The sequence below is a fragment of the Echiichthys vipera genome, assembly GCF_963691815.1.
Source record: "Echiichthys vipera genome assembly, chromosome: 17".
Taxonomy (NCBI): domain Eukaryota; kingdom Metazoa; phylum Chordata; class Actinopteri; order Perciformes; family Trachinidae; genus Echiichthys; species Echiichthys vipera.
In genome coordinates, this window is record NC_139842.1 from 25,897,087 (window position 1) to 25,909,088 (window position 12,002).

Consider the following 12,002-nt stretch of genomic DNA (forward strand, 5'->3'; position numbering starts at 1 on the left):
GTGTATGTCTCTATTCCAGCTGTCATGGTGGATAAATAACAGATAGAGGGGGAAAACATAGCGGAAGAGTGACGGAGAGATGATGGGTGGAGAAAGGGGGAGGAGATGTAGAGAGGCAAACTGTCCTTAATTTGTCTAAGCCGAGGGATTTCTGGTTGACCTTTGGCAATTAATCTTGTTACATCACTGCACACAGAGGGATGTCTACTGTGGGTGGGGCATATGTATGTGTGTTTAAATGTTAGTGTGCCTGTGAGTGCAACAACTAACAGAACAGAGATGGTCATGATTACCAGAAACTGTTATTTCTTCTTCTTCTTCCCAGATCCACAGGCAGGGACTTGGCAGAAGGTATACTCAGCTTTCTATCTGCACTTAATGCACCTTTTAAGCCTGATATCTTACTGAGGTAAATTCACAGCATGCTTCATTAAAGGTTGAATATGGAGAATGAGCACAAGACCGCCATCTAGTGTCTCAAGATCCTAGTCACAACAACAAAAAATAATTCCAGCAGTCGGGTTGCCAGGTTGGTCAGACCCGGTCCAGTAGCCTACAGGAGACCAGAATCTGTTTGAGCCTGTTTGAACCCATCCCCTCCAGCAAATCACACCATAAAAACAAGTATTGCAGAGGAGTTTGACTGACAGTTACCATTAGCTGTTAGCGTTAGCGTCAGCTAAGTAAAGATGAAAGTGATGTTAGCGATCAAGGAGAAGCGTAGCCATTTGGGCGTGCGTTTGAATGGCGTTTCTCTCCTTTCTCTCAGTCCATGGAGTGAATGCTCGGCCTATATTGACTCTGGTTTTTGCCCGTCTCCGCTCACTCAGCTGCTGGGACAAATAACGCCCCCTTCACTGAGGCTCCGAAGCAGCTGCAGGATTGACAAACTCCATTTAACCCAGTGCCAGCCTACAGTAGCTGCACCCAACAACAGACAACCCTGGCAACCAGCAATGCCCAACGCTATTGGCTGCTACCATGGAAACACAACGGGGCAGAAAGTCATTGTCAAACTCGTCATAATGTTTAAAAAATATTGATTCAGACTAAATAGATTTTTTTTTATTATGGAAAAGCGATACTTTCTGTACCCCTCAAAAAAATATAGCTTTTAATAAAGATTCTACATATTCAACCTTTAATGTTTAGATTATCTATATATTGGAATAATTCACTCAATAGGCAGAAGACATTTTGACATGCAACAGTAGGCTAAAGGTGTAGGCCAGATAATTAAATGACTGTTGGCTGAATTACATTTAGCTGCTTCAGTTTCAGGCTCCTGGCTCCTGATCACACTGTCACGGCCTTAATACAACATTTGAACAAAACAGAGCCACTGCTAGTGACACCTGTGCTTTTCCTGCTATGAACAGTCAAAATATCTGCTCTGGAAATAAGAGTCAATGAAATGTCCTCATGTTTGAGTGTGTGTGTGTGTGTGTGTGTGTGTGTGTGTGTGTGTGTGTGTGTGTGTGTGTGTGTGTGTGTGTGTGTGTGTGTGTGTGTGTGTGTGTGTGTGTGTGTGTGTGTGTGTGTGTGTGTGTGTGTGTGTGTGTGTGTGTGTGCATCCAACCTTGCTGTCACAGAGTGAGAGAGATTTTTATGTGCAAGCACTGAGCAAAAACAAAAGAAGTGATTATTGACTTCAGACGAATCAACACTGTTCATAAAACTAGTCCCATACATGGTGAAGATGTCGAGATTGTAGAAACAGTGTTTGATTGTCATCTTAAGTTTAAGTTTAAGTTTAAATAGTTAATTTCGAATATGTGAAAAAACAAAATTATCATACATTCATAAAGAAAAGGAATTAAAAAAACAGAGAGAAAAAATAGATGTACAATAACAAAGTACAACAAAGTAAACTGAAAAAACTACTTGAACTCCTTCAATTGGGGTAAGGACTCATTCCCTACCTGGAGAAAGTAATCCACCGGTTTCCTGCTGAGAGCCATGGCCTCAGAATAAGAGGTGCTGATCCTCATCCCAGCCGTTTCACACTCGGCTGCGAATCGATCCAGTGAGTGCTGAAGGTCACTGACCGACGATGCCATCAGGACCACGTCATCTACGACTACGCCTCGATATCCTGTCCATGAAAATCACGAACAGGATTGGTGACAAAGCGCACCCCTGGCGGAGGCCAACCGCCACCGGGAACGAGTCCGACTTACTGCCGAGGATCCGGACACAGCTCTCGCTTTGGGTGTACAGAGATTGGATGGCCCACAGAAGTGACCCCTCACCCTATACTCCCGCAGCAACTCCCACAGTATCTCCCGAGGAACCCGGTCATATGCCTTCTCCAGATTCACAAAACACATGTAGACTGGATGAGTATACTCCCAGGCCCCCTCCAGGATCCTTGCGAGAATGAAGAGCTGGTTCGTTGTTTCACGTCCAGGACGGAATCCACATTGTTCCTCTTCAATCTGAGGTTCGACTATAGGACGAACCTCCTTTCCAGCACCTTGGAGTAGACTTTACCAGGGAGGCTGAGTAGTGTGATACCCCTGTAATTGGCACACACCCTCTGGTACCCCTTTTTAAACATAATTTAACCCCACATATTGAAATACAAAAAGTTTTTCTTGTTGTGCATGCCTTCAGTGGTTTGAATTTAAATTTCCCACTTTTATAACCCCCTTATCTTCCAGTGAATAGTGTCTGAATGTTTTCTGGTAGTAGATTATTTTTTGCTTTAAATTGTATTTGTGTTGTATCAAAAAAGTAACACTGAATCTACTGTCAAATGTTGACAACAGAGAATCCATTTGTTCCAAGATCACTGGAGTCGAGCAATTTTGTTCCCCCTGAGAAAATCCAGTTTAAAAGAAGGCAAAGAATATTCTCAGCCAACCTGATCACATTTTGTCCCGTCAGTTCTCTGTGATGCCTTCAGGCTTCCATTGTCATGTTCCTCTGTGGAAAACCAACAGATACTCCACATCTTTTACTCCTTCGGCTATCAGGCTGCTAAACTCAGACAGTAGTCATTTTGAACAATGATTATTTTATGGATTTTTATATACAGTCCCTTTTACACGGTAACACATGTAACAAAGGTCTATTTATTATCTGTTTATTTTTATCCATCTAACTGTCCTTCAGCGACAGAGTGTTTGTTGGGTGACCTGGGGTTTTTGACATGCAACATAATATTTATATTGTTCAAGTTGTTTATGAGACTTTGGATGAGATAAGCTGTAAAGGAATTGCTATCTTTGGAGCCACTAAAGTTGTCTGAATCTGACACTGAAATTGAATCTGAATCTGAATGAACTGCTGGGCTAAATTGTATTCCTGTACACACTGCCACCGGGAAAGGTAAGCAGGGAGGAAGGAGAGGTTGAGTAGAAAAAGAGAAGGAAGGAGGCAACAAGGGAGGAGGATTAATGGAGAAAGGATGGAGAGAAAGAGAGGCGGAGAAATGTAATCTTTGTGTTTATGTCAAAGATAACTGTTTTAAATTAAGCTTGAAATGAGTGAGTGGGAATGACTTATAGCTACTTATGCAGGTAATTCAAATCATATAACTCTTGGCTAACCTCCTCATTTGTATTCATATCTATCAGTGAGAAATACTGTAGTGAAACTGCATTTCATTTTTCTGAAGCCCTGTACTCCTCTGGTTAATGTTATCCATAAAGGTATCCAGTCAGTGATTGGCTGTTTGCTAGCCAATTTTTTGCAAATGAGCTCGCTTAGTGATCTCATATTATTTTGTGGTGGTTAGCCCAAAATAGCCTAAATTAGCTACTTTTGTAGTGTTTCATATTTGCACGATTCGTAACCATGTGAAACACAGACTGTATAAAACAATAGAGGAGGCGGCTCCTCTTGCTCCCACTGTACAAAAGTGATGCCAAAATATTGTGGATACGACGGCTGCAATGTTGTAATTTTGCAACCAGAGTTTGCACAGTAGTGATCGGGGAGTAGAGTCACGTCATCGAAGTGAGAATGAAAGTATTGCTTTTCCATAAAAAAATATATTTAGTCTGAATTAATTTGACAATTACTTTTTGTCACTGACATGGAGAAGGCTGCTCGCTTGATACACTTGGCAACGAACTTGGCAACCCGATTGCTGGAATTATTTTTTGTTGTTACGACTATGATCTTGAAACACTCAATGGCGTGTTCTGCTTCTTTAAACCTATAAGTTGTGCTCTGTGGAGTCAAGGGTCAGTAGAGAAACTCACCCCCTTGAGTCTGTGTAATAAATACTAAGATTGCATGGCTGCATGTGGCAAAAGTGCCTTGGACTAGCTTTTCTTGTTCATACTTTACTGTACATTTTTAATATGTAGCCCCTTGCAACTTTTAACAATGTCTTCAAGCTGTATCAATGACACTAGATGGCGGTATTCTGCTCAATCTCCATATTTAACCTTAAATATTGGATCTTATTTTGATGCATTTGCATCCATTCTGCCAACAGTTTGTTGACATGTCTGTATTTCTTCACCAAGAGGGAGATATCATTGATGTAAGAAATTCCCAATTTCTCTGACTCTACTACAAGTTGGATGCATTTCTTTCCCCGCTGGGGATGGGAATAACAGCTCTTTGATGGGAGCCGCATCTCATGGCTGGCAGGGGTTACCTATTTATCCACGAGCAGACATTGATCAGACATCATGCATGCACACCTACCTGTTATGCATGTAGATAAAACTGTCAACAAAATTGTGTTTGGTGTGTGAGTAGTGTAACAGCTGCCCACTGCTGCTGCTGCTGCTGTTGTCACTGTCACAGCCAGTGTTTTCAGTGTTACAGCACAAACGTGCTCGGGCATGGTACGGATGGACAGTTTGAGTGCGCCCTAAAGCCAGGTGAAAGGTCAAATTGCATGAAGTTTGAATGAGGGACACATCTGAAGAGAGAACAAATATGTTGTTAGCTCTGGTGGTTCAGTGTTTTGTGGTTTTGTTGTCTCCAAAATGGATTTGGAGATTAAAAAAGTCACTGACCATTCGTTGTCTGCTCTCCTTTGATTCACAGAGTAGTGATGCGATTGGTCAACACGGTCGAGGCGCGGCTCCGCCGGGCGGCTGAGGAGGAGAGGGAGCCCCCACGGCCTCAACAACCCCCCTCCCAACACTCCAACCATCAGTTCGCCAGCATGAAGAACAAGTTCTTCAATGAGCTTGAACACCTGCCAAGTGAGCACACATATATACAATATACACAGAATACACACAAGACAATGCAAGACAATTTTAAACTTCTGATCATGAAAGGGGATGCATATGGCACACACACACACACACACACACACACACACACACACACGCACAAACGTTAGTCTACTGCCTACATACCATCATCTAGCCATCATGTCATCTCATTTTCAATCTTCATGTGTTTCATTTCTTTATTCTGTACTCTCTCATTTCTTTATGTGACCACTCTGCTCTTCAAGATCATAAACTCAAATGTAAGTCCATCTCTTGTCTTGTACCATTCAGTGTTTCCTGTTTGAAATAAAAATGTGTGTCAAGTGTTCTACTGGTGGAAGTAAACCGCTCTGTACTGATGCTTGAGGGATTAAAGCCTTCAGCAAGAGAAATTCAACAGAAGTTATAGTAGAGGAGTGTAGTATGGAGACACACCCTTCACCAGCTAAAAGAAATCTTTGTTTAGGTTCCCTTACCAAAGGTACAGACGCATTCTTAGCGAACATAGTGGGTCAATAAGTAGTTAAAGAGGAGCTGGTAGAGAAAAGAGAGTGATCATTAGAGGTAGATTCACAAGGGGGGCAGACACATGACTCCAAATGAATTTTTTTTCATTTGAATGCAACTTTCTTGGAGCCAAGAATGACTCTCTAAAATTCCATGCTAATCTTTTATTATTTGTTGAAATATTTCAGACTGGACCAGTGGTGGCCAACCAAAAGACAGGGCGACATTGTTATTCATATAGCCACAACACTAGCATAGCTAAGAACTTCAATCTTATTTACAACAATGGAAGGTTTTTAGATGAAATTAAAGTGAAATTCCAGTGTAAATTCATCCCAGGGGCTTTTTCGGCAAATACACTCATCCAATAACCCATCGTGACTATTTTTTTCATGTAACAACTATTAACAGAGAAATCCTGGAGAGTCGCTAACAACCATATGCGGCTAACACTGATTAGCTCAGGGCAGCATAGTGAACGCATTAAACAGGTTTTTTAACCACTAATGCTGCTGAAAATAACAGCAAACCTCTGCAGCAGCATGTGAAGAGTCCCTACATAGAAAACAAAGCACCAATGGACTCCTTCCTTTGGGATTGACTTTGGTAATCCACTTGAATGGACTTTACTATAAGAGGAGCTGGTACAGGGGCCAGTAGGTAAGTCTTTAAAACACTCTTTTAATAAACTCTGGGTTCACTAACTACATTGTTGGTGCTTTGTTTTGTGCGTGGGGACTTTTCTCATGCTGCTGCAGAGGTTTGGTAATTTTTTTAAGCAGTATTAGTGGTTAAAAAAGATGTTTGAATGCCTTCACCGTACTGCCCTGAGCTAATTAATGTTTTAGCTACATTCAGCTATTAGCGACTCACTGGGATATCTATGTTAATAATTGTTACATGAAAAAAATTGTCTTGATGGCTTATTTGATGAGTGCATTTATGCCTGAATTTTACTTTAATCTTACTGTTAAGAAAGTTTCACCGCTGTTTCCTATTAAACTACACAGTAGCAACCTGCCTTTCTCCTTCCTCTGTCTTCTTTCTCCAGTGCCCATGTGGGCAGTGGGAGCCATTGTGGTTGTGGTCCTTGCCCTTATTGCCTGCATGGGGTTCTGTATCTACAAGAAGTGCTTCAACAAGGGCAAGAAGCCAAAGAAGGTCCGTGAGAGGAAGGGAGGACGAGGGCGCAGGAAGAAGGACAAGGAGGGAGAGGACGGAGAAGAGAAGAAGGTGAGAAATTTGGTAAAGGGGTTCTGTCTATTCCTGAGTTACATGGTAGCATAATTCTGCTACCAATATTAGTGTCAAATAAAGAAGTTTTGTCAAATATTTACTACTACACAGATCGTCCACTTGAAGTTGAGCTACTTATATTGACTGAGTAAACTATAAAACAACACTGTGGGTTCTCTTCCCTCTGTCTGTCAGTTCGACATTTTGGAAAAAAGGCTTTATCTTTTTCTAGCACAGAGTTAGATGAAAAGCCACAAATGTTATCTCAAAAGATCTCTTTTTTCTTTTAGGTTTTCAAACTCTTACTGAGCACCACCCACATTTTGTTTTGAGGAGGCTGTAGCAGGCTCAGTTTTAAAGCCAGAGTGAAGATTTCACTAGACAATCTGCTAGCTTCCCAGGAAGGGGGGCTAAGTAACGCTCCAAAGTTAGGCAACATTTTGGCGAGGGAATAACTGGCATGGACATTTTTAAAGGGTCCCTTGACCTCATGTTATTGATAATAATTCAATAAATCAAAAAGGACCGCGTGCGTGTCATGTGTGTCAAGTTGCTCTAGTCATAAATCTGTTTTGCCTGGGCACGTATTCAAATTCTGAAAGTTTAGAGTGTATAATTAAAAATTATGATGGAAGTATCTGATGGTCATTCTCATGATCTTTTATCACTCTATTAAAATACCTTCAACATTTCCCCTCAGTCTCTCTGGCTGGACCAGATCAGTATTAAAGACCACATTTACTACACATTGTTGGAGAGCCATGATTTACAATTAGAGAAACTAAGGTTATTATGGGATAGATTCAAATGTAGCAGATTTGGCAAGTAAACATTCATTCTAAGAACTCTACCCCAGTATAACAAAAATAGGTACTGTTTAAACCAAAGTATTACCCTTTAAAAAATATATATATATATTTTTTGGTCTTTCATGTACATAGGGCGCCTGCTCTAACCCTTAAGGTATCGGGTGCCCCAACATTAGTCATCCTGAGACTGATTAGGAGGATTTTTTTTCCTTTGGCAACTACCATGTTTTACCCAAATAATGTACAGATTTATAGGCATTCTATAATCATATAGGTGTGGGCTGAGCTACGTATGTTTACAATGTCTGGCTCCGCCCCTGCCAACAGATGGAGTTAGCCGCAGTAAGAGTTGCCCTGATTATAATCAGGGCAATCACTGCTTCACTGTCCGCACCTGTTTGGCTTATATCCAGGTTGAGTAATGGATGAACTGACAGCTAAAACTGCAGTAGTGCGTGCCCAACTCCACCTGCAGGTGGATCACTGACTTCTTGTCTGACCGGACACAGCATGTGAAGATGGGGAAGCATGTATCCAACTGCCTGACCATCAGCACTGGTTCCCCTCAAGGCAGTGTACTTTCTCCACTTCTATTCTCCCTGTACACCAACAGCTGCACCTCCAGTCACCAGTCAGTCAAGCTCCAGAAGTTTGCAGATGACACCACCCTCACTGGACTGATCACACTCCCCCATCATCCTGTGTGACTCCCCAGTGGACACTGTGGAGTCAATTCAATTCAATTCAATTCAATTTTATTTATAGTGCCAAATCATAACAAAAGTTATCTCAGGACACTTTACAGAGTAGGTAAAGACCACACTCTATGACTTATTAATGATAAACATAGACCCAACAATTCCCCCGTAGAGTATGGTGGCAACGAAAACCTTCCCTATAACAGGCAGGAACGTCAGACAGACCCAGCTCTGTGGAGGACGGCCATCTGTCTTGACCGGTTGGGAAGGAAGAAAAGGAGAGAGAAAGAGAGAAAAGACGCACAGATGGACAGAGAGAGACAAAGACAGACACAAAGACAGAGACAGACACACTTCCAGTAACTATAATAATATCTATAGTATTGTGAATATGACTTATATGTCATGGCAGTTAATACAGCAGAATAGTAGAAACAAGCACAGCTAAGGTTATAAATTATAATAGTAGCAGGAAGCATCATGCAGGACCACGGCAGCAGGCACCACCACGATCAGCAGAGACCTGCGAGACGACAAAGCACAAACAACTCCGGGGAAGAAGTTGAATTAGTAACATGCATTGATGAGACATGAATGATACAGACAGAGAGGAGAGAAGCTCAGAGTATCAGTAAAAGCATTTTCTCAAGGCAGACTAGCTCTATAGCAGCATCATTAAGCAGAACAAAATCAGCTTAAAAATAACAACATTGTTCAGGGATTGTAAGCCCTAGCTGTAAGCTTTTTCAAAAAGGAAAGTTTTAAGTTTACTCTTAAATATGGGGACAGTGTCTGTATTCCGAATAACACTTCCTGGGAACAGTCATAAGCCAGGACCTCAAGTGGGATCAGAACATCACCAAGAAAGCACAGCAGAGGATGTACGTCCTGCGTCAGCTTAAGAAATTCAGACTGCAGCATATCATCTGCTGTGCCGAAAAGGCGATCGACTGCAACCTGCCCTCCAGGACCTGCACGCCTCCAGGACACAGAGGCAATTAGAGAGAATCATGGGAGACCCCTCCCATCCTGGACATAGACTCTTTAAAACATTCCCCTCTGGCAAGAGGCTGAGGTCTGTAAAGACCAAAACCTCACACCACAAGTACAGCTTCTTCCCCTTCGCAACTGGCCTATTCAACATAAAGGCCTGGACCCCCCATTGACATGCACTCTACCTCTCACTGCCCCCGGGGTCTACTTTACTTGTTTACCTTTTTAAAATATTTTGATAAAAACTTGTTGACATGTTAACAAACAAAATGGGGGCCAACTAATTATTATTGCTCCATACTGCTACTGGTGGTCAGGTCCATACCCTGAATGGGAAATGTATGAGCTGAATGACATTGTTAACTGCTAACCATGCTGTGTGTCCTCCAGGAGGGAGAGGAAGGGAAGGAAGATGAGGAGAAGGAGAGCTATGGCAAACTGGAGTACTCACTGGACTATAACTTTACTGATAACCAGGTACACACATATACCCACCTGCACAGTATTTTGCAAGCATACACACCAATACCCAACTTCTCAAACACAGACACAAAATCATTAAAATCATCAAAGATGATGCCCTTTATTCTTGTGCCATCTGGGAAACTTATCTCTTCCTCCTTCTCCAGCTGATAGTCGGCATCCTCCAGGCTCAGGACCTCCCAGCCATGGACCTAGGTGGGACCTCGGATCCCTATGTCAAAGTTTACATGCTGCCAGACAAGAAGAAGAAGTTTGAGACTAAAGTCCAGCGCAAGAACCTCTGCCCAGTCTTCAACGAGACCTTCGCATTTAAGGTCTGTATATCCATGCTGGAGACCATGTTGAGCAAACATAAAAATTAAATTGTTTTGATCATATTATCAATAGCATTTTTAACATTCCAGCATGAACATCAAAGCGTCTAAAGCATTTTAAAGGGTTCATTTTTTTATATGACTCCTCTCTAGATACCCTACAATGAGTTGGGTGGTCAGACTCTGGTGCTGCAGGTGTTTGACTTTGACCGTTTTGGTAAGCATGACGTCATTGGCGAGATCAAGATCCCCATGAACAGCATTGACCTTGCACAGCCAATAAACGAATGGAAGGATCTGGTTGGAGGAGAGAAAGAGGAGGTGAGTGATTTTTTTTACATCCACTGAAACATATAATGAATCTAACAGTCATTAGCAACATTTAAAGCAGCCACAGCATTGTGCAATACAATTAGTCATCCATGTATATGTTATGTCCCTGACAGCAAGAGAAGCTCGGTGATATCTGCATTTCCCTTCGTTACGTCCCCACGGCCGGTAAGCTAACAGTTAACATCATGGAAGCCAAGAACCTGAAGAAGATGGACGTTGGAGGACTGTCAGGTGAATACATACTTGCACGCATGCTTGTACTAAAGGCTGGGAATGGATGGCAGTGATAGAGTTCCTGCTGGCTCTTCTGATCCACTGTCTGATGTCATGTATCTCTCTCAGATCCCTTTGTTAAGGTGGTGTTGCAGCACAATGGGAAGCGACTGAAGAAGAAGAAGACATCAGTCAAACAAAACACTCTGAATCCTTATTTCAATGAGAGTTTTAGCTTCGAGATCCCCTTCTCCCAGATCCAGGTTTGTACACTATACCAGGAACACATTCAGCCAGCACAGAAGAATTATTTACTTTTATCCATCAGCCTAAGAATCAGTGCGTTTACATGCAGTTTAAAAACCCGATTATATGTTCTCAAACGCCATGTAAACAGCGTACCCCGGGTAAAATTGGAGTTCTCATACCACAGTTAACAGACCTAGATAACTCCTTTAGCACCCCGATTATTCGTGCCGGTAAACAGCCTTCTCAGGTTACTATCAGGTTTCTCAGCTGTGCATGCTCCGGGGGTTATAACTCCACACTCCACGGCAGTGGTTTCTGAACCAGAAGAGCTACTTGGTCATTTTCCCATTCAACCCACACTCATGTATACGTGGGAAACCTCAAAAATTTGATTATTATTATTTTCGGGTCACTGATGTACATGGAAACGCACTGAAAGAAATATATAGGCTACACTGAGAAGAACTTGGTCCAATTACCGCTTCTCCTGCTCTGCTGTCTCCACGTACAGAAAATCCAGGTGGTGATTACTGTGTATGACTACGACAAACTAGGCAGTAACGACGCCATCGGCAAGTGTTGGATCGGCTATGGCGCCTCAGGTGTCGGGCTACGCCACTGGTCAGACATGCTGGCCAATCCCAGGCGTCCAGTGGCTCAGTGGCACACGCTGTGCCCAGAGGAGGAGGTTGATGCTGCCATGAAGGCGCCCATCCGCTAAACACACTCACACACACATATATGCATACACCATCATCTGCATAGAAGGTGTATTCTTTCATTTGAACCAAATTACTTTAGGTTACTTGTGAAATAACCTCTAACTTGAATAGTGATCTTTAATTTGCTTCAGTTTCAGATCATCATTCATTTTGTAATATATCATTTGGAGATCTCTTTATGACTACATGTGTGCTGGATGAAAGTCTGATGTTGGTTTCATTCATCCACCACTCCAACCTTCCTCTTGATGCAGCT

At 42.3% G+C, this 12,002-nt stretch overlaps 1 protein-coding gene across 1 annotated transcript; it reads left to right on the top strand.

The window, feature by feature from the left end:
• Window positions 1-5,020: 5,020 nt before the first annotated feature.
• syt5a (synaptotagmin Va) lies at window positions 5,021-11,745 on the top strand (the record flags this gene model as incomplete). The annotated part of the gene is made up of 9 exons (XM_083931701.1): window positions 5,021-5,174; window positions 5,435-5,449; window positions 6,748-6,929; window positions 9,823-9,909; window positions 10,062-10,229; window positions 10,383-10,550; window positions 10,676-10,793; window positions 10,905-11,038; window positions 11,536-11,745. 9 exons carry the CDS (start codon window positions 5,021-5,023, stop codon window positions 11,743-11,745), a joined length of 1,236 nt encoding a protein of 411 aa, XP_083787827.1.
• Between the last annotated feature and the right edge of the window lie 257 nt (window positions 11,746-12,002).